Genomic DNA, 24,364 nt, shown 5'->3' on the forward strand with positions numbered 1-24,364 from the left:
GTTTCTACAGCAAGTATCTCCATAATAGATGTAGAATTCTTTGGGTGTATTCTCAAGAGCAGCTTAACTGTATTTTGTGGTAGATTTATTTTCAGCTTTTGACGCACTTCCACAATTATTTTCATAGAAGCTGTAGCAATACTTGTAATGACTAGGTATTCCCCTTTCCCCACATACTCAACAGCACCTGCTGTCATTCACTTTATTAATTTTATGCATTCTTTATTTTTATATTTTAAGGTATAATTACTACATTTCCTCTTCCTTTTTCCTTACTCCATACCCTCCCATGTGTACCTCTTGTGGTGGTGTTTGTTTTACCCTTTTGGCTCTTTGTTTTTTTGGGGGGCCCACTACCCAGCTATCAAATAAATTCACACATGGAGTCTTATTCTTACTTATAAGTGTCCAACCTTATCTTGGTTTGTTTCTTGCCAGCTTTTCTTAATTTAAATTATCCTGTTTACCTTTTGCCTCTAGGATTTTACCTTTCCCTATTTTTGTATACCTTTTTTTTCTTACTCTATTGCTGGTTGTGTATCTGGGAGGCTGGCCCTGATGTCCTCCTCCTTCTCTGGCTACTTCTTTTCTCTTAGATTTCTCCTTCTATATATTCTCTCTGCCTGCCAGCCCCACCTATCCTTTCTCTTGACTTGCTGTTGGACATTCAGTTCTTTATTAGACCATCAGGTGTTTTAGACAGGCAACATATCACAGTATCACAGAGTTAAACCATTGCAACATAAACAAATTCACACACTTTAAAATAATACTTCCCCTAATCTTTGCTCTCTTTCAACTTCTTGGCATTTTTCATTAATTGTTGTAGTTGATAATGATGGTGTTATGTTTGCATACATTATATATATATATATATATATATATATATATATATATATATATATATATATGACTTGATTACAAACATGAACTGAACGAGAATAACACCAAGAGACATGTTAACATGGATGGGGGAGTCATGGCCATTCTGATTGCTGGAAGGTGACATCTCAAAGTATTTTTAATTCTCTTTTCCCTATTGGATAAGGACATTTTAAATGTTTCCCAGATATTTGTGTTTCATGTCTTGAAAAAAAATATTTGCTTAGCTCTATTCCCTATTTTAAATTGGGTTATTTTTTTCTCAGTGTCAGGTACCTAGTAAGGGACCATGGGGAAAAGGGGATCTTCCAAGGAAGGAGATATAAACATAGTGCTATGAATTGATATAGTGGAAATTACAACACAAAGATTAAAGGATGTAAGAGGGGATGGTAGAAGATAGAATATGGAGAAGGATACCTAACACTAAAGATCTTTTAAAAACCCATGTTGAAACCCACTAATCTAGAAGCTTCCAGGTGTGTGTGTGTGTGTGTGTGTGTGTGTGTGTGTGTGTGTGTGTGTATAATGGGTTACATATTTTCAGTTATTGGCCAAAGGAATCCCATAGATTCCCCAAATTCTACAGGCTATTGCCAGTTTTATGGTTATCCCCCATATCTTGTCAGTAAGACAGTAAGACCAAATTGCTGAAGACACCACATTATTATGGCATAGAATATGTAGAAATATAGCTTTATCCCCTATGAGGTAGCATATATAGTGCTAGAAGATACTATATATACTGTCATAGGAAAAAAAGATGAATCATCAGTCAAACAAGATATGAACACCAGTAGCTATAATAACTACCTGACTTCAAGATATAGATGCAAAGGTTGTAAGAATCATAGGGGAGTAACAATCTATTTCTTTTTTATTTAAGGTCCACTTCATGTGATGGATTCCATATCTGATACTGTTAGTGAGGCCAAGAACTGGAGACTATATGTGCCATGAGCTCTATAGGAATACCTACTACTCTTATCTACTAAAGGAACATGGCAATAAAATGACTGCTAATGACATATTACTATACACATAGGTCACTTAGAACTCACCAGAGGGGCTTCTTCTTGCATTAGATGGTAATTAGCACAATGTCCCCCAATTGGATAATGAGCATAGAGTGAGATATTTTGGAGTGCTTAGCCCCAAATGGGATATCTTTAACATATTCCTCACCTCAAAGCTCAGGATTTTATGTGGAAATAAGTGACATGACAACTATAAGAGCCAGAAGAGGAGGACATTATTAAGGAAATGGCATTTTCCAGACCAACATGACAGATTCACATAAGAATTCACAGAGACTGTGACCTGCACAGGCTAAAGGCAGACATGATCTCAGTATGAAGGGGGTAAACTAGGCACTTGTCTCATTCCTGGAATAGAAGCTATTGCAAATAACAACTTCTATGAGGAAAAATAACTTTTCTTTATTGGAGGTAACACTGGATATATCAATCAGACTCTACCCACAAGACTAGTTCAAACTCTGATTTTCAATTGCTTCATTTCTTTCTTTTCTTTTTCTTTATTTTTTAAGAAAGAGAAAGAACATGAAGTTGTGTGAATATGGAAGTGAGAAAGATTTGGAAGGACCTGAAGGATGAAAAAGAATGTGATATAATATATTGTATTATATTTTCAAAATAAAAACAATTTTAAAACAATAAAATAAAACACATGTGTAATGATTTCAAAGTAGAAGTGGTATAAATTAGGTGGGAGAGAAATTTCAGAGAGAGATTTTTTCATTAATTTTCCAAAACTAAGCTTCCCAAGTTAAGCTCCAAGAAGGTAGCTATTGTGTTTTGATTACTTAAATGCCCAAGCTCCTATAAAAGTGTGTTGTGCACAAAAATAATACATATTTTTTTGGATAAGTGGGTGCCTAATTTGTCCATGATCAACTTTGTTTTAAATCATAAATAATGGTTTTTGTGTGTGTGTGTGTGTGTGGTCTGATGTAGACATTTGAAAAGTTCTACAGGAATCATCCTCAGGCAATTGTATTTCCCTTCAATGTACTATTATTATGTGCTGAGTTAGTCTGAGGTCAGCATCTAATTGGACACATATAAACAAGCAAACAACCAAAACAACCTTCAGGAGAAGAATGACTCAGCCATTATGCAATTCACAGAGCATACCCACATTAGAGAAGCTGAACAAAAGGCAGTAAAGACTTAATTAATTAATTGTATAGGCTTTTTACTTAATAAACACACAGCAAATACTTCCTGTTTGCATTAGGAGAAATAGTGGACATGCAGCTGTGTAAACCTGACTGCCATAATCTTTGTCATTTTGGATACAATCAAGTAAACAAGAAGATAAACATGTGAAAACAGCACAAGACAAGTAAACTGTGCCTTCGATAAGTGCTTTAACAAAAGAAATGTGGATAGGAAGGTGATGAATTGAATCAGTCAGTACTGACGGTGATCAGAGGATGAAGTTTTGAGGAAATTTTATTAAATAATGAAGTCTGAAAATTACTTAGAGGAAATTCTTCCGTGGTATTTGGATGGATTATCTGTGCCAACAAGTTTATATACCATTAGGAAAGAGATGTAGGGGCTTTTGTACCCCTGCTTAAGAGCCATGAGGAGAATTGAAAATGCTGCCATTGGCTGGTTATTGCCTGGATATAAACCTGAAAACGTTCTGTTCTACTATAAAACTATTTTGAGACACTATCTTTGTACCCAGTTCAAGCAAATGTTAAAACAACAGCCCACTGTTTATAAAGAAAATTGAGATAACATACACAGCATGATTTCATGTGTCCTGACTACAGTTATACTTTTGTTTGATTTATTTGTTTTATGCATGTTTCCTAGGACAGTCCATTGGTCTTACAGTCTGACAGGAATGTAACAGTGAATGCAAGAAACCACATGGGGCAGCTCACTGGACAGCTGACAGTCGGTGAGTGTTTGGAGGTAAAATCTGTTCATTCTGTCTTACTCCATTTTAGATTCTGCGGTCAAGTTGAAATACATGAAGCCATGTTCCTTCTCTAATTCATCACTCCTAAATTTCAAAAATATAGTGATTTTCCCTGAAATATTTTCATAGTATATCAAAATGGATTTAGAAAGCACATGAGGTAGCATGACATCATATGTCTGTGCATATGTTGGTACTTCCAGTTTCTGACAGAGCTTTTTGTTAAGATTATATACGAAGGATTTAATATATGAAAGACAAATTAGCCGGGCGGTGGTGGCGCACGCCTTTAATCCCAGCACTCGGGAGGCAGAGGCAGGCGGATCTCTGTGAGTTCGAGGCCAGCCTGGTCTCCAAAGCGAGTTCCAGGAAAGGCGCAAAGCTACACAGAGAAACCCTGTCTCGAAAAACCAAAAAAAAAAAAAAAAAAAAAAAGAAAGACAAATTAAAGAAAAAGTACCACTTCTGTTTGTTTGTTTCTTTTGTTTTCTGACAAAGCTTTGTTTTCTGAAATAGGGTGTCACATAGACTAGACTGGCCTCAAATTTTCTATGTAGGTGAGGATGAACTTGAGCTCTTGATCATCTGGACTCCAACTCCCAGATGCTCTGTTTATACTGTAAGCAGTGCTTGGGATTCTACCAAAGGCTTCCTGCATGCTAGGCCAACACTCTACCAACTACGAAACATCCTCAGTCCTAAATGGTTTTACTTGAATTATCAAATAAATGTTAATTTATCTATTGACATTTTATCAAAATAGCATGTATAATTATTTCACTCAGTTTTTATAAGGAAAAAGATGAATCAAAACTCATTGTACTGCAAATTATACATATTTTTTATGTATGTAATCCTAAATATTTTGATAGAATATATGGCTGTGATAAAATTACATGATACTGCCATTGATTGATTCATGTTTATATTACTATTATCTGCATTTCTATATTTAGCTACATCATCTATAATATGTGTGATGTACAAACAGTGGGAGAGGGTCAATTTTTAAGTTTGAGAAATAAATTATCCTATTTTAGTGAGGAATTAATGTTTTCAACATTCCTAATTGAGTTTTAGAAATAAAATAATCACTTATAGTAAGACATTTGTAAATAGGAATGTTAGTTGTGTCTACTTCCTATGTAGAAATATAAGATTTTTGATAAATTATATGTTTTAATGAAGAAAAACAGTTAATTTTCCAGTAAATATCTATTAATTGTCATAACTACATATTTTGTGATACATTAAAATGTTACTTTTGAAAGGGGGCTTAAAATAAATTGACTAAAATTTACAGGAATAAAATATTTCTATGCATGCATAAATGTGCCAGAATCATCAAGCTCTCAAAGTTGACCTCAATGACAACTTGTGATTGTTTCAAAATAGTATACGATGGCCTGAACATCCAGGCCTAAGCTGAGAATATTTTTCAAGTCAAAATTTACTCATAGTTAAAAACACTTATTAGAACAGAATTTTCTATCCCATTCATTTCAACATAGCTGAAGTGGTTCTTAGTGCACCTGTCAACAGATAAATTAAAAACACACAGACCATATTGCAAAATCTACTGTCATATAATAGTTACATAATTCCTGCCTGTAGCATGAAGCAGCTGTTTGATTACAGGGTGGGTAGACAAATGCCATCTGTATGCAATTGCATGCTTTTATGCATGGAATATAAAGAATGTATTTTGCTTGCATTTTAGCCATTCTTGCAAAATCTTTCAATGTAATATTAATATTCAAATGAGAGAAAAGAAAAAAAAGAGAATGAAGGAAAAGTTGTTTAATTTTAATGAACAATCAAATAGCCAGTTATTTCTGTGGTTAGAAATACACTTAAATTAAGAAAACTTAAACCAAAAAATGGTAATTTAGTCACACTGTTGTTGCCTCCCCTACTTTTTTTTGTAACTGTCAATAAACAAAGAACAAAAGTACATTAACTATAGAGTGGGTAATAATATATTAAATGATCTTGTATATCCAGGTGTTGTGGGACAACCTTTTAATCCCAACACCTGAATGATTGAGGTAGGCAAATATCTGTTAGCTTGAGACCACCCCTGTCTACATAGTGAATTCCAGAAAAGCCAGGACTACACAGTGAGAAATTGTCTTAACTACAAACATACATTAGAAGTCAAACTGTATCTAGATATCTACCATTTCAGTAGGTTTTAAGAATACAACTTATCTCTATTGGAGATCAAGGTTTTATTTTCTTTTCTAAAATAGGTATGACACTTGGAATAATGCTAGAAAAATGGGAGTGTATTTAAATGGGAAGATGTAGCTATATGTCAAATGTGTATGTTGGTGGTAGTGATTGTAATTATGATGACATTTGTTACAATGCATTGCTATTCTGTGAACAATTCCATGATGACTTTCCATCACATTTTCTTCCTGATGGTAGTTAAATGAGGTACATCATGACTGTTACCATGTGCCTATGTAGACATCACAGATAAACTACACACAATGTATTAAAATTTGAATCTTGGAAATATAATTTTCCTTCCTACAGATGCTAAAGATGAGTACATTCTCACAATATAGTCACTCAAGGTTCATTTTAAAAAACAAATTATGGTGACATAGATATCCTTTTAAATCCTCTTTTCATCCTTTTCCTCTTCCATTCAGTTTTTGTTTGTGAGCATGGCATTGATTGTAATTCTTAGGAATGACACTGCTCATTAATTTAAAATATCTTCCTTCTAATCAGCACATGGTTATGGACTAGAATTTCAGTTATTCTGCAAATAACCTAACTATTATTACCTAACTATGTATTGATTTCTAATGAAAATGCACAGTACATTCCAGCAGACAGTGACTATTTTCTTCCAGATTTCTATTTCGATAATGTATTGGAAAAGCAAAGAAAGATGTCGCCCTAATTCATAGTCATTTGTTCCATTATGCCCTTCAAAATGCTGCTTAACGGCTATGAACAAACCAAATGCCTTTCTACCTTGAGTTCTGTCTTACTTCTTCATTATAAGTCAGTTTTCCTTTTTACTCCGCATAAAAAAGAGAACTGTAATTTAATCGAGAAATATGATATGTGTGGTTTGTTAATGCTAATATTAACTATTTTTCTGCCTTTGAACTGGAAGCCAAATTATTCCCCTTTCAATAAGTGCATAGAAAATACTATATACATATATTTGAATGTATGTGTGTATTCATATGTACATACACTTGAAGTTTACTCAATCTAAATATTTTTAGACATTGAGAAAAAAACTAATTTGAATAATATTTGTGTGAACTTATAAAGATCCATAGTTTATGTTAAAATAGGCTATTTAATATCAAAAATTTCCTACCAAAACTACAATTCTAATTTTTCATGACCATTCTAGCTTTGAAAGAGATAACCATGAACCCAAGTTTCTTCTTCCAGATTGCACTTCTTAGAATAAATCTGAAAGAAATGAATGAGATTCTTGTTGAGAAGGTTAAAGAAAGTACAACAGACCACGAGGTCAGACTCCTTGAAGAAAAAGCAAGATCTTTCATAAGCAAGTTTCAAAATCACTTCCAAGTTCAACATTTCCTATTATCTGATCTATAATTATGTTTGTTTGTAAAACATTAATTTCTGTATAAGAGGAAAATGGTATGTGGTTTTAGGTATGATGTGATCATAAGTGTTGGGAGCCTGATGACATTGTTCACGATTTTCTTTCAAATAATATTGTAATCAGACATTTCCTGTCCATCTGTCCCAACCCCCTGTTCCCAAGTAACTGACACAGAGGCTTAAAATTACTTATAAATGCTTGGTTGATAACTCAGGCTTATTATTAACTAACTCTTACACTTAAATTAACCCATAATTATTATCTATGTTTAGCCACATGCCTTAGTACCTTTTCACAGTGCAACATTTTCATCTTGCTTCTCTGACTTTGCCAGATGCTCTGACTCCACCCTTCCTCTTCCCAGAATTCTTCTAGTCTGGCTCTCATGTTCAATCTCTTCCTGCCCAGCTATAGGCCAATCAGCTCTTTATTAGCAAATGAGAGTAATACATATTCATTGTGTAGAAAAGGATTGTTCCACAGCATTTCCCCTTTTTGTATAATTAAAAAGGAAGATTTTAACCTTGTTGTAGTAAAACTACATGCAAGAAAAATAGTTATTAAGTAAGAGTACAGTAACAATATCCAATCCATTTGCATTTGTCAAAATTAGAGAAAGTAACTATCTATTTTATCTTGATGAGTCTAAAGTTTTGTATCTAATTTACTTTCTGTTATAACTAAGAAAAATAATAATTATAACTTTTTAGTCTTCAATTCCATCAAAGACTCAGAAGAGTGAAATGATACCTAATGACAGGGACATCAGTTGCCCTAAGTCACTCAATGTTTCTTTGTAACATTGGGGGATCCAACTGTGGCCTATAGGCTTAGCTGTCATGTCTGACAGACTTTCCTGTGAAGCAGGGAATTTTGGAGGACTGTCCTACTTTGTCTTGGCAAAGTTTGGTATTCACCTTTCTTGCATCCTGCTGGTCCGTTTTGGACAATAACAGTCAGCAATCAAGGCAAAGGCAATTTCTTTGCCCACATTACTAGCTTTTACCAATAAAGAAAAAAAAAAAAACTTCACATGGAGTTTCTTCAATGCCCATTATCCTCCTGGAAGTAATTGGTGCTGCCAGAAGCAGATGTGTCTCACTGTTAAGGAAAGTCTAAGTTCTTAAAAGATTTTAAATGGCATGTTCTGTACATCTTTGAAGTGTTTGAAGATTGTCTATCTATCTGAAATATGACCCTGTATGTGTTTGAAAACCTAACTAACATGACTATAAGTTTACTATTATAGATGACTATTAATCTGTATTTCTTAATTATATATTACATTTATTTTTTTTATTTTGTGTTTTTTTTCCTTTTATTTTATTTTACAATACCATTCAGTTCTACATAACAGCCACAGATTCCCTTGTTCTCCCCCTTCCTGCCCCCTCTCTCCCCCCCCCCCAGCTAAACCCTCATTCCCACCTCCTCCAGGGCAAAGCCTCCCCTGAGGATTGAGATCAACCTGGTAGACTCAGTCCAGGCAGGTCCAGTCCCCTCCTCCCAGATTGAGCCAAGCATCCCTGCATAAGTCCCAGGTTTCAAACAGCAAACTCATGCAATGAGCACAGGACCTGTTACCACTGCCTAGATGCCTCCCAAACAGATCAAGCCAATCAACTGTCTCACCTATTCAGAGGGCCTGATCCAGTTGGGGGCCCCTCAGCCTTTGGTTCATAGTTCATGTGTTTCCATTCGTTTGGCTATTTGTCTCTGTGCTTTATCCAACCTTGGTTTCAACAATTCTCGCTCATATAAACCCTCCTCTTTCTCGCTAATTAGACTCCTGGCACTCCACCTGGGGCCTAGCCATGGATCTCTGCATCCAGATTCCTCAGTCCTTGGATATTACATTTAAATTAGCTGCATAATATCCTAAATAAGAGTAGAAATATACATACAGAATAGCAAAATTAATGTTAAATTTTTATTAATAAACCAAAATCTACACTAATATAAAGTATGTGAGATTAATATTTGGTTTTCTTTGGATTAAAGTAGATTCAATAATCTACCATTTTATCCTATCATTTCTATATCCCTCCTTTTTTCTATTCAAAACAAGTTCCCTGAATCTAATCTCCTTTGTTTAGTTTTTTTCCTGATGGTTATCCATAAGAACTTGTAGCCACCTCCCACCCCTAAAGATGACAAACATTCATAATTTATTTTTGGAAATATGGGCACAGTTCTCTAAACTACATCCTATTGATTGGGGGCACTAGTAATCTTTGGGGGACTCTGGGAAAATTTAGGATTATGGTCAAGTCCTGACTGGAGTATTCTCTGAGCCTGGATCATCTCAGCCGGCAGCCTTGAAGCTGTTCTGGATGCAGAACTTAGAGGAAACTCCAACAGAGGCATTCTGAAACATTGGACCACCTGGGCAATCCATTCCCACTGGAGATTTTTTTAGGGATATTCCTCCATCAAACCTTATTTTTCTTAACCTAGAATGAATCCAGAGGCTCTCTATTTCTATGGAAATAAGAGCAGAACCTCTTTCCCAAAGTAACATATCATTTGACTTGACTTAAAGTTTCAACTCAAGATGTTTTAAATATATATAGGTAGGTTTATTCTAGCAGCTTTCATAATCAAATGTCTCTAGCAGTTAACATTTATCATAAAGTCAAAAAAATTAAAGTCAACACAGTAACATTCAGTATCCAGACTCTGTGTATTTTCCATTTTTATGTGGCTTGTTATATTTTTATTACTCTATTACTATTTAAGGACTTTATTTTAGAACTGTATTTTCAATCTAAGATTGAATACATTCTTTTTCTTTGTCTCCCAAGCCTACACTTATTTTTTTTAACACTGTGACTCATTTAGAGGCTCTTTTTGTCTGAATATGTCATTACTGTGCATCTGTAACCTTTTCTCCTACATGAGTAAAACAAAAACTATATAACTTTGATCAGGGCATGCTGCTGCTGGCTCTTCCCCATCGATTCCTTGAGTTTAATCTCATGGTGGAAGCAAGCATACTGCACCTCTGGAAGCTGTGTTTACCACCCCAACTTTGAGAAGTTTCTAGGTCCATGTTGCCACTGAGTAGCATGCCTGCCTGCTCATAAACAACATATAAGTGTTTGGTAGCAGGGCCTCCTAAAAGAGCAGCCTGTTTTTGCTGCTAGCACTGAGGCATGAATCAATCTCTCTCTCTCTCTCTCTCTCTCTCTCTCTCTGGTTTTTTGAGATTGGGTTTCTCTGTGTAGTTTTGTTGCCTGTCCTGGATCTCACTCTGTAGACCAGGCTGGCCTTGAGCTCACAAATATCTACCTGGCTCTGCCTCCAGAGTGCTGAGATTAAAGGCATGTACCACCACCACCAGGCATGAAGTCATCTCTTAAAGGAGCTATGCCCCTGCTCATTGCCTGAAAATAGAGCCCACTGGAGAAAAGGCAGTTAACAAGAAGTGATGCTCGGCTCTGTGTGGGGCATTTACCCACCAATCCCACAGCTCCCCAGATTTTTCTTGAGTGCAGGCAGTAGGAAATATTAGATAGAAGGATTTATTGCAGAGAATATTGCAGAGATAAACAGAAAATAAAGGATAGCCTCGAGAGGCCTGGAACCTTTTCCAATGGGCCCCAACTGTCTCTGCCCCAGGGTATTTATAGAGATGCCAAGGGGTGGAGCAAAAGACCTCCTCCCCCAGCACAGCCAAGTGCAGACCATCTCAGACACCTGTACTCAAGCCCGTGGTCCTAATGATCCTCTATGTGGACCTGCTGGGTAAAGCCACAAGGAACCCGAAAACGGGCTCCCACAGCTCTGTTGTTGTGTGTCTAGAATCCCTTTTGAAGCTTTTTGTCAGGTCTCGTGTGGAAATTTCAGCCACACATTGGAATGCCATATGTAATCAGATGTTTCCTGTCTTGACTGCCTGTTCCTAAATAATTGACACAGAGGCTTAATATTACTTATAAATGCTTGGTTGATAATGCAAGCTTGTTACTAGTAACTCTTACAGTTAAATTAATCCATAATTCTTATCAATGTTTAGCTATGTGGTGTAGTAGCTTTTATCTGTATAACATTATCATTGCTTCTCTGCATTTGCCAGACTCTCTTACTCCACGCTTCCTCTTCCCAGAATTCCCCTAGTCTGGCTCTCATGCTCAATCTTTTCCTGCCCAGCTCTAGGTCAATCAGCTCTTTATTAGCAAATGAGAGTAATATATATTCATTATGTGAAAAAAGATTGTTTCCCAGGAAATGTAGATTCAGCTATGGGCCATCTTTGTGAAGAACATTTGATATTCCTAGAGAGCCATTGCAATGTGATATATATAATAAAAGTCATTTCTTTGTGACAGTGTAAATAGTCTTGTAGTTTTGATATAAAATTTTAGTTGATGGTTCACTAAAGATGTATAGATACATATATAGTTGTAACAATAATTAATGAAGAAAAGAATCCATGAATTTAAAAGAGCAAGAAGAGATTTTAGAGATGAAAAGAAAGAGAGACAATTATAATTTCAAAAACAAAAGAAAAATTGAATGTCATATATTCTGAAACATCTTTAAGAGAATTATCCTTGATTTTTGTAATTTCATTCTCATCGTTAACATAACAGATTTAATTACATTTAGACTTACTTAGAGACAGGGACTTTGATTTCAGCCATTTGGTTTCTGTCTAATAAATCTTATATAACTAAATGGAGGCATCAAATTTAATATTTCACTTTTATAGCATAAAATATTTCATATTATACTTACGCTATCAAAATATTTCCACAAAGCAGTCTCCATTTCTTTTCAAAGGCTATGATAGAGAAGTCACTGAAAAGAAATCAAAGTTAGCTTACTGTTTCAGGGCAGTTGAGACACAGTGATTCTGAAGTAGCTGGTCATGTCTCACCTACATTTAGGAAACAGAGCAATGAATGCATTTATATTAGTTCTCAGGTTGACCTCTCTGCTCTAGATAATCCAGGATCTCCTGCCTAGGGAATGGTGACAACTTAATAAATATAATCCTGGTCATTTCTCATTGATGTGACCAAAGGTCCATCACAGCAGATTCCTCCAAGTGGAAAATTAAAACTAACAATCACATAGCCAGAGGCTGAAGCTAATCTTATTTTTCACTTTCATCTGACTTTATCCAGTCTACACATGAAGGATACAGATAGGAAGATAACTGAGAAGTTTAGCAAAGAAAAATCCTATTAGAATGTCATGGCAGTCAGCTCCTGCAGCAGAGTTGATTCTGGCTGATTCAGAGGACTAAAGATACATTGCTTTGTCTGTCCAGGCAGACTTAAGAGGGGACCAAACTCAGAAGACAGAAATAGCCGGGCGGTGGTGGCGCATGCCTTTAATCCCAGCACTCGGGAGGCAGAGCCAGGCGGATCTCTGTGAGTTCGAGGCCAGCCTGGGCTACCAAGTGAGTTCCAGGAAAGGCGCAAAGCTACACAGAGAAACCCTGTCTCGAAAAAACCAAAAAAAAAAAAAAAAAAAAAAGAAGACAGAAATAATAACTCACCAGGTATAGTGGTTCAAGATATTAGTTCTGGCTATTACAAATAATGCTGCTATGAACATAGCTGAACATGTGTCCTTGTGGTATGATTGAGAATTCCTTGGGAATATGCCCAAGAGTGGTATAGCTGAGTCTTCAGGGAGATTGCTTCCCAAGTTTCTAAGAAAGTGCCATATTGATTTCCAAAGTGGCTGTACAAGCTTGCATTCCCACCAACAGTGGAGGAGAGTTCCCCTACCTCCACATCCTCTCCAACATAAAATGTCTTCAGTGTTTTTGATCTTAGCCATTCTGACAGGTGTAAGGTGATATCTCATAGTCATTTTGATTTGCATTTCTCAGATGATTAGGGATGTTGAGCAATTCTTTAAATGTCTTTCAGCCATTTGAGTTTCCTCTGTTGAGAATTCTCTGTTTAGCTTTATAGCCCATTTCTTAATTGGAGTGTTGGCCATTTTGATGTCTAATTTCTTGAGTTCTTTATATATTCTGGATATCAGCCCTCTGTCAGATGTGGGGTTGGTGAAGATCTTTTCCCATTCTGTAGGCTGTCGCTTTGTCTTGTTGACCATGTCCTTTGCTCTACAAAAGCTTCCCAGTTTCTAGAGGTCCCATTGATTGTTTGTTTCTCTCAGTGTCTGTGCTACTGGTGTTATATTTAGGACATGATCTCCTGTGCCAATGCATTCAAGACTACTTCCTACTTTCTCTTCTATCAGGTTCAGAGTAACTGGATTTATGTTGAGGTCTTTGATCCACTTGGAATCAATCCATGGCTGATATGTAAAATTAAATTAAATTATAAAATAAATTTAAAAAGATATAAGTTTATGAAAACTGTAAAATGTGTATAGATATGTAGATTTTTCACTAATTATATTACAAGTAAATTCATATGATTTGTACTGTACATCAAGATGCTACATAGAGTAATTTCTAGTTTTAAAGGAGTTTAACTTTTAACAATTAATTATATTTAGTCAGCTAAATTCTCTTCATGTGACTCCTAGATGCTGGAGGAACATCTCTTGGCATCCATGCTCATAATGCACATGTACACCTCCAATAGCAGTTGCAGAAAATAAAATAGGAAGTTTGCCTGAAGGTTTTAGAATGTTCCTGGGAATGTAGTATTGTTATGTATATGCTAGTAATTGAAACTCTCAATTGGTCTACACATAAATAATTCTGAACACTTGGCCAAACTTCTGGATATTCCTGATGGAAAAAAAAAAAAAAACTCTATTTTGCTAGACTGTCTTTTGTCTACTTTCTACTACCTTAAAAGTAAAAACTTAATTTTTACCTTTAGTGTTGGAAATTGTTTGATGAACCTTCTGATAGTTTACATTCCTCAATATTTAGTAGCCCTAACAAAAAAAAATGACATCTTTTTCATGCATCATAGGTTCTTATTTTCATACATGCTGCATTTTTAAATTAAGAATGTAAAGGAAAGGTAACTAAGTCGCCATCCTAGATATTCTATTTTTCTTCAATTCTTGGCACTTAACAAAGATTTTAATTGACATTTAATTCACAGAATAATTCAACGAGTCCAATTAACTTTTTGTGTGTTGCTACTAAACATCAGCATGTTTTGTGCCTAGATGAATGAGAAAAATGTAGATGAGAGTTTTATAATAAATATTTAAATACCCATAAAGTGACATGTAATCTTGTGTTAAAGCAATTACCATGAACACCTGGGAATCATTTAATTGACTGCAGATGGTGTAGGACAGATACAAAGTAGAAGGTTACATATTACTCTCACATAGTAAATTTATGGTTTTTGTCATTGGCTTATTTTGCATATGACTTAGATATATTGTAATGATCTTGGACAACTTAATAGGAATGAATATTTTCTGTGAAATAAGCTATGGAATATGAAAAAATTGACCAAAAATGAAGAGAAAAATATATTCAGGTTTTGTGCTACCTGTTAATTTTGAATGATTAATGAGTTGTTGATTTTGATCATTATTAATTGTTTAATTAACTCATTAATATTAGTTAAGTTGATATGAATTGGTTTAATATTAATTAATCATTCTGGAAAAGATGTAAGTGGAAACAGATGCCTATTATATTCAAGAGCAAGATGATAGGCTTAGAAATTAGGATGCTTATTTTAAGTGACTTGAGGAAAAGACATTGACATTCAAGTTTTGAAAAGTTTCAAAGAGAATCCTGAACCATTACAAGAACACTCAGAAATTCTTACGTAATGTAAAACTTTATCTGTATCTTGGAAACCATTTTATTATCTTAAAAGAGAAAAAAAATAGGCTTCCCAGGTATTTGTTAAATTTTCACTTAAAAAGAAAATAAAAGCACAGAATCAGGGAATATTGTATATTATTTTCTGCCACAGTTGGACATACACAATTTGGGGGACCACTTTTCACGCTGTGCATCCGGTCTTCCAGGATCCCAAGGCACTTCTTTGAGATCTGTCACTTCAGGTCTACTAACCTATCTCTACTTAGGAGTACTCAACTTGGTAAGAAGTTGTATTAAGGGATAAAAAAAACATTCAAGAGAGAATTCAGGTTTCTAAAGCGACAGTTGAGGCACCTAGAGCTTAGACTTCAGTGAAATGGAAGATTGTACATGACTTAAGCTATGAAAATTATAGGAAATTCCAAGGATGGAATATGTTGGCCTTTTCATAAAATACAATTCACTCCTCTTTTTTCTTATGTAGACATATTGGATGTGTCTTGACAATTTTACAAGGCTAATGATATAAAGTTACCATTGTAATGAAACAAAACACAGTGATCATTCTGCTCAGGCTTTTTGGTTTCAAATGGTTGCGTGTTGGGTAGGTTTTTTTTTCCCCCACTTGCCTTCTTCAATGATGCCCTGTGGTTGATCAGCATGGGAGTTCTTCATAATCTACTTCTCCATCCCCCAAATCCATGAACAGTTGAGTTACTTTAGTATTTATGTCCTACTCTTTTCTAGGTCATGTTTTTTTTGTTGTTGTTGTTTTTGTTTGTTTGTTTGTTTGTTTGTTTTTCTTCCATTTTGGTTTGGATTGGTTTTTGGTTTTTCGAGACAGTAGTTTTTGTGCCTGTTCTGAATCTTGTTCTGTCGACCAGGCTGACCTCAAATTCACAGAGATCCACCTAGCTCTGCCTCCCGAGAGCTGGGAATAAAGGTCATGTTTTAATGATAATTTTTTTAAAATTTTTTCATGACTGTACTATTTTATTTATTTTACTTCAACTCACTAAGGACAAGTTTTTAAAATCAGTTTTGCATGCCTGAGTACACTTCTTTCTTAGATAGCATAACGCATGCAACATCAGTTTATTGGCAGTGTAGGTCCTTATAGCTTTTATTTAAATAAAAAAACGTAACTCATTGAAGGCAACTTTAGTTTAATTTCCTTTAGCTTTCAGTCTTAACATTTATTTAAAATTTAGTTTGAAGCAGTTATCAGTTCACATGTTCTTCACTAAAGCTTGCCCCATCTGTTTTTGACGTCTATCTCTTTAGTCTAATGTCTGACATGATCTTCCAACATGTCACATGTGTGTTGAAAACCTCCAAATAAAACCTTCACGGTTTCCTCTGCATTCTTCAAATGAATAAATTAAGAAATCAGCTGTTTATTGACCAAGTCTCAGTTTGAATCTCCATCTTGTTGCTTTAAAAATCTGCTATGTAGCTTGTTTTTGATTCAAGTTCTAATGTTCAAAGATGGCGGTGCTAATGTTTTATCTAGTACTGTTTATTTGTAGAAGTTTGGGATTTCTTAATTAGTGGAAGTAATCAGCTTTCCTTCAAAACGTCACTTCTTCTTTCTGCTTCTTACTCATAATCAGCTCACATTTAGAACAGTCTAAAAGTCTTTTGTGGATCTTTTTAGTTTGCCGAATTTGCATGCCTTTTTAAACACATGAAAAGAGAAAATATATACCATATTCATCTTTTGAAATCACTTTGATAATAAAAAGGAGATAAATATCATTAATATGTAGCTACTGAAAATTAAATGCATTCTATTGGAAAAAAAATTGTGGTGCTTCATAATTAGGAGTTTCAATTGTAGATCAGGGGAGTGGATGTAGTCTGGAGTCCCTAGATCTGCATTGACCTCTGTGTCCCTAGATCAACCTGACCTCTAGTACATTTACAGGAGCTGAGGTCCTTAGATCCAGCCTGTGCTTTGGTAAAGTTGAAGTCAGTTTCTGAAGTTGTAGGCCTAGATATGGAGCCCGAGGGAAGTGGTGCTGTCTGGGGTTCCTAGATCCTCCCTAGGCTCTGGTAAAGACAAAGAAGGCCAGGATATCAGGCCCAGGGGAAGGGGTGGTGCTGTCTGGGGTTGTTGGGCAGGCGTAGAGAGGTTTAGTGGGCCAGTCTTCCCTGGGGTCTCTAGGACTAATATCGCTTCCAGTGATAACAAAAAGAGATAAATATCATTAATAGGTAGCTACTGAAATTAAATACATTTTATTGAAAAAAATTATGATGTTTCATAATAAGGAGCACAAAAGGTAACCATATTTTAAATAAGAGGAAGGGATGCACAAGGACTGGATTAGTGTCAAATGTGGTCCTTCCTGAGAACATATACATACAGGTTACAATGCATGGGCTGAGAAGGTTATACTTATGTGTTTAGGAATATATGTACAATATATGTGTATGCATACACACACACACACACACACACACACACACACACACATAGGGATTTATGTATATAAAATTATGTAACAACAATTGAAGAAATAGAGCCACAAGTTTGTGAGAGAGCAAGAGATGCATAGGAAAGGTTGGAGGGAGAAAAGGGATAGGGGTGATGACGTAAGTATACTATAATTTCAAAAGATAAGAAAAATTATTATGAATGGTCATAGTGTCAATAGATAAGCATAGAAAAATAATGAATATCAATGCCTTTGAAAAATAAGTGTCTTTAAGTAGACAGTTTATTGGATTGAGAGAGATGCTAGTGAATGTGACTAAGAAGTAGCTTTGAGCTAGTTAAGTTTTAAAAAAAAGAATATCAAATGACAGTAGATGTAATTTAATAATAACCATAATTTGCAATATACTTTCCAGAATTTTCTGATCCTCTCTTTGCTATGTACTTTCCCTCTTGGCCATTTTATAATTTTTATGGTAGGTTATTAAATGTACCTTCCTGTAAGATTATTAGAGGGTCTGAATTTCCATGATTATTTTTTCTCTGTAGCTGACACAATGAAAATACTAATATAAAGAATAGTTATGCTATCCTGACAGGCCATTCATAGACATAATCAGGAACCATGAGGGTATAGAGCATACACTTATTGGTGGCCTTGTCTGCCAATGAAAGGTCATGGAATTTACAATCCTAAATTTTAAATATTTTTCTGATTCACCATTTCTGTATCCCTCTAGCCTTTAGTGCTGGGGCATTGCTTATATTTCTCACATCGACTTCATACCTAATATGCCCCAACTGACACTTGAATCTGCTCACAAGGAAAATACAAAAACTTATTAAAACATTAATCTTATCATTCTGACCTTGGTATTTCCATTTTACTTAGTACATATATATTCTGGCTATATTAATAATCAGCTATTTATTTTCACAGGAAAAGTCATTTACAAATGGAATAATTGGGTTGTATTTAAAGGTCTGTTTGTTCCATAACAGCATTTTCAGTGTAAGTCCAAAAAGGTGGGACAATGTTTAGTTTGAAAATTTCTTTTAAATTTTGAGTGGCAAGGTAGTCTCAAGAATATGTTTTTGATGTAAATTAGAAAGAGACTAGTGAATGGATGTAGTCAGAGGGTGGCTAGCACATGATGGTATACATAACCATAGCTTTAGGCTCTGTTCCTTGGAAATTTTATAGAAAGGCTGTGGACATGACAGGTATAAGGAGTGCTTTTGAGTGTCACATGCAAGTAATTGAGCAAGATGAGATTGAAGGATAGGAGAAGAACGAAATGGCCTTCTATCCTGAAATTTATCCTTCAGCTGACCCTACAAGGAAGATCTCATAAATACATTTCAGGGAATTGAACATTAGTTCACACCAGCCCAGAAGGCAAAAAAGAAAAATATACATCAGAGAATAAATTCTGGAATTTAGCTGCATAAGCCAAAACCTCATGCTACCATTCATAAACCATAGAATTTGTCTTAGTTTAATAGACTTTCTGTGCCTCAACTCTCTGACTATAAATGATATGGCACTCTCTCTGACTTTAAGGGTATTTTGATGACTTGGTGAGTTTATAAAGAAGTTCTTAGCTCATCTAAGTGCTACAGAAGGGCTAGTTGATATCATTTATATGATAGTTGTTTCTCAATGGTAAAGTAGCAAAAGATAGTTTTGTTTATTCATTATTGTCTGAATTTACACTGCATATAGTGGATGATCAACTCATATAACATTTAATTCTAGCATCATAGGTTTATTAAGGGTTATAATGATTTATCAGCATCAGCAGGTGCTTCTACGGGTCATGACTTGTGAGAGATTGCTGCAGGGTGTTAAGCACAATTAAATTACCCATAGCATCTGGCCCTGTAACAAGTCACTGACAGGACATTAAGGTTTGGTATTTATTCTCTTTTAGTTTTCTGACAAGCCAATGGTTCATTAATTCTGATAAAAATATATTATTCTGGATGTGACTGATTTAGATGAACATAAAAATGAATAGTAAATTTAATGTCTCTATCAATTGAATTATCTGACATGAATATTTATTAAACATCTAAAAAGCAATTTGAATTCTGTGATACATATCTTTATTATAATTATCACTTTTTCCTCATGTTAACCATCAGATATAAAGCAACTCTAATTATGATAAATCTAAATAAAAATAATCAAGAAAATCTCACATGTACATACCAAATTTACAGACAAAAAAGTTGGTATAAGGTTAGTATAGATGTGGACAGCTTGAGGCTAATAAAAGAGGATTAAAAACCTGGAAAGACATCATGTATCTATAAAATTTCAATATAAAAAGCAAGATGCCTTTTCCTATTACTAAGAGAATGCCCTTTTAAATGAATACAAATGATACTCTTAGAATCAAAGTTTACTTCTTTACAGACAGACATTGTATACATGTTGAGTCTGTAACAGAAGTTATACTGTGAAACGAATGCTTTAAGTACCAAACAACAAACTTTGGAAGTGAAGAGTAATGATTTGTTTGGTCTCATGTGGAGACAGTCTTGAAGAACGCATGCTCTGTTTCAGGAGCTGCAGAATAGAGACTTACTAGTGATTTATATGCACAAAAGTTAAAATGACCACAAAAATTTAAAATTTTCCCATAAGGAAAAGTAGGTCCATACTTTATCAACCTAACCATCGTCTAAAGGGCCACTATCACACTCAACGTTATCAAAACTCATTGAGACCCAGAAAACCTCTCAAAATCTCTATAATTGTCCTGAGAAATAAATCAAGCAATGCATATAAGGGGATTTGATATTTAGTAAGTAAACACGTTAATCCATCTCACTTCTACTGAATTACTTGCTAGACTCTTCAAATGTCTTTATTTACTTACCAAAATACGCGTTTGATGCTGACTTATAGTGGAAAATGTGCGGAGAATGGAAATACCAAGCAGGATGTAAACAGTGAGGACCTCTAGTGGTCATGACTAGTGACACTCAAACAACACTCAAACAATTGTCATTTTACATCCAAGTGTCCATTCGGGGTAGTTAAAGAAGTTGATAATTTATATATTGTTTTACAACATATGAATTCCTAGTTCAGAATGTGGAATTAGAAAAAACCTCTGAATTTTTCTTTATTTTTCTCTCCCTCCTTCCATTCTCCCATCATCCCCCAGTCATGCACACCTGATACTTTCTGCTTCCATCCCCTGATTTTTATGCGCCCCAACAGCACATACACATAGGACCTGATTATTGACTTGCCCTACACTTTGAGTCTGTAATGGCTTCACATTTCTCTTCTTTGACTTTTATTTCTTCACAGTTCTAGCCTCTCTATCTTGTGTACCTTCTCGTCTCACAGGGTCTTGTGTAGCCTGTGCTAGCCATGAACGCAACCATTCCAATACTGGGATCATAGGCACATTTTACCAAAAACTAGCCAGGGCCCAGTACTATTATTTCAGAAACTTAATGTCGAAGGCTCATGGATGTATCCCTCACATCACTACAGTATTAAAGCAGCTGCACCAAATGACTCACAAGGTGTGAGCATCTACACTCCCTTTCTTAACTTCCCACAGATCTAGGTGGCAGATATGACAGTGGTTTCCCAACCCCTTAACTATTTATTGAACTGTTGCAAATGTGTATAGAGTAAGAGCATCTTAGAGATTTGATACAAAGCAAACTCAGTTCCAGTTTCAACATTCAGAATAAGGTACAAAACATGATCAAGTCTCCAAGTCAGATTTGTGATCGCTGTCTCTGTTTCTACTCTCAGATGGAAACCCACTTCAGATTTTCTAAGATTATATAAAGAATTCAAACATTTCACATCATTTTGTGTCATCTGCTTTTGTAACCTGAAAGACAACTCTCAAGGCTACAACCAGGGTTGAAAGAAAAAGCCACAGCATAGTGAAACTTAACTTGGGGCTTTACTATCTAAGAAGTAGACTCACAGACACGATCGATCTGAGGGTCATTTTCTTTTATTCTCCCTCAGCTCTAATTCTTCTTTACAGCTCTAATTCCTCCTAGTTCTAATTCCTTCTAAGTTCTAATTCTTTCTAGTATAGTTCTCCTCTTTTCTCTACAGCTATATATATGCAGGAAGCTTTTTTCAATAAAAAGAAGAGTTACAAATCTACCTCTCAAGGTCATAGCACATTCCTTGAGTAAATGATAAGGGGCAGACCCATTTACCATGGCAACAGAAGGTTTCAAGGTTTCTGGTGTAAGACTGTGACCAGAGGCTGGGGGGCACAGTGCCTGGTGAGACAAGATGCAGAGGGATCTACAGGGAGCCAGATCCCTATCAGCCAGACTTAGCAAGAATTGACATGATTTTTCAGGTCGCTTTGTATTAATAACCTAGATTAGATATCTGCATCTCTGACGTTGTGTATATCTCTAAAGTGTTTAGCTTAAGATCTGTTTACAGAACCATTAAGTCTAGTTTGAACTTGCTCTGAGGTAAAAATGAGCTAATTGTGTGTAGCCTATCTTAGACGGGGAGAAATTATTGTTTTCTTGTGTTAGTCTGAGTAAAAGTAACAAAGCAGGGATTTAAAGGTCTTTTAGTCCTCATAGGACAATAGATCTAGTTATGAAGTATATCATAATAGATATTCTATGCACCAAAATTATACAGCTTAATGAGAAGTTATCCTCCTGATATTTCATGTGTATATGCGCCCATAAGTTTGAGATGCAATCAAGAGATTACATATACATATAATATGAAATCAGTATTGGGGAGACACCATAGTGGCTTTTGCACATGTGAAATTACAGACAGGAGCAACCATTTCTAGAGTCAGTGGTCTCACAAACCTTGCCTGAGCTAGATTCTACTCCATTCATCAGAGAATCATTCGTCTGGTGGTTTGACATCTGAATTATCAATTGCTATAAGCAGTATTTGCATCAAAGCCTGAAATTGCTTGTGACACTGCAATAATTATGTGTACAATACCTTACTTCTTCTTTGCATATAATATTCATTTCACAAATATGTAATAACCCATCCACCAATTCCCCAATGATTGTTCAGTTAAGTTCTATGTGGTGTTTTCATGAAAGTATAAAAATATTATTAAACCTTTTATAGAGTCTTATATATCTTATTGAGAAATTTCTAAATAGAAGTACAGTTCTATATGTTAATTTAGGGAAAAGCTTTCACTCTATAATTCTTAGTCTGTTAATCATGGTTCATAGAGTGTCCCCATTGAACAGGTCATTTCTTGTTTATTTCAGCAATTTTACTCTTCAGAAAATAGACTTGAAAATATTTCAATAGTTTTATTCATTGAGACACTTTCTAAAAATTTGTACAATTTGAATTTACTCTGTTAATTGTTACAAGCAAATGAGGAAATCACTTTGTATTAAAACCATGATCAGAATATATACTAAAATAATTTTCAATAAAAATATCCACTTACACATTTCAAAAAATTGACTATTACTTTGAACATATAGTTTGCAAATGAAATTATGTCACTAAAGGAGATAAAAGTCATTTCTTCCTTCCTGTTTTGTAGAATTTCTTTTTCTTATATGGACTATCCCCTCTTTCTTAGCCAATAAGATAAAAGCTATCCTTCCAACACCTACTCATATCCTTTTATGAATTTAGTTCATCTATCTTTACCGCAGAGGTTTAATTTAACATGGATTGATTATTGCTTTGTTGAAGTTTTCATTTGATTTTTAATGCTGTGCCTTTTGATTGTGGTTACCTTGTTTGTCTTCTTTTATCTTCTCATGAGAACCAAACCATTCGTTTTAGGATTCTATCTTGATTTATTTAGAGTATATTTTAATATAGTGTTATATATGTTTTTCTTAGGGGTTGTTATATATTACCATATGTGTATTACATATTTGTATAGGAATATATAAATATATAGAATATTCATTACACATTTGTTGAAATATACATATGTAAATGTACATATATACATATACAAACATTTATGATAAAACAAAGACTTTAATATTATTATAATTCAAGTACAACATTGAAAATATGCTTCCATGTAGGACCTCTTAAAGTACTCATTAATAAATTTTAATCAACTTTATTTCATTTAAAAGTATTGAGCCATAATCTAGTTATAAGTAGTTTTCAAACATGAAGAAGTATGTCTCATATGATATCCTCTGCTTTAGTCCACATGTCTCCCTTCATCTTTACTGTTCTTCTTCTCTTCATTCTCCCAAAAGTACATGCTGCCTGCTTCAAGAGCTTCTTTACAGTTATTCTTTACCGTTAGATTTAAAGTTAACATATTCCTATGTTTTGCCTTATTTGAGAGCACTCTTTCCCTGCTGTTTCCTGAAAGATGACCTAACCACATGTAGAATCTGATATTTTCACTTCATTTTTTTAAGCCACTTCAGCCTGGACTCCATGTTTTTAGATGACAAATTGGCTCGTAGGGGAGCAGGTGTTTCCTGATGGCTAATACATTCCTTCTGTTTAGTTGATGTCAGTGTTTTTTTTTTTTTTCCGCTTATCTTGTCCAGAAGTTTAATTTTTCAAGTGTCATATTTCTTTGGATTTACTCAATTTTAGCTTACTGAATATCTGTTTTACAACTTTCTCCAATATTAGGGATATTTCATCTATTATTTGTTTGAAAATCTTTTTATCTTCACTCTTTTTCTCTTTATGAATCTGATGCAAATGCTAGGTTCTTTCCATTGTCCTCACATCACTGAG

At 34.8% G+C, this 24,364-nt stretch overlaps 1 protein-coding gene across 1 annotated transcript in view; it reads left to right on the forward strand.

Annotated features, from left to right (window-relative positions):
* Sgcz (sarcoglycan zeta) overlaps positions 1–24,364 on the forward strand; it is a 1,022,364-nt gene that overhangs the window by 929,568 nt on the left and 68,432 nt on the right. Inside the window, exon 4 of the mRNA XM_006973966.4 lies at positions 3,732–3,819. Within this exon, the coding sequence (XP_006974028.3) occupies positions 3,732–3,819 (88 nt within the window). The remainder of the gene's footprint in view (positions 1–3,731; positions 3,820–24,364) is intronic.

Source organism: Peromyscus maniculatus, chromosome 17 (genome assembly GCF_049852395.1).
Source record: "Peromyscus maniculatus bairdii isolate BWxNUB_F1_BW_parent chromosome 17, HU_Pman_BW_mat_3.1, whole genome shotgun sequence".
Classification (NCBI taxonomy): domain Eukaryota; kingdom Metazoa; phylum Chordata; class Mammalia; order Rodentia; family Cricetidae; genus Peromyscus; species Peromyscus maniculatus.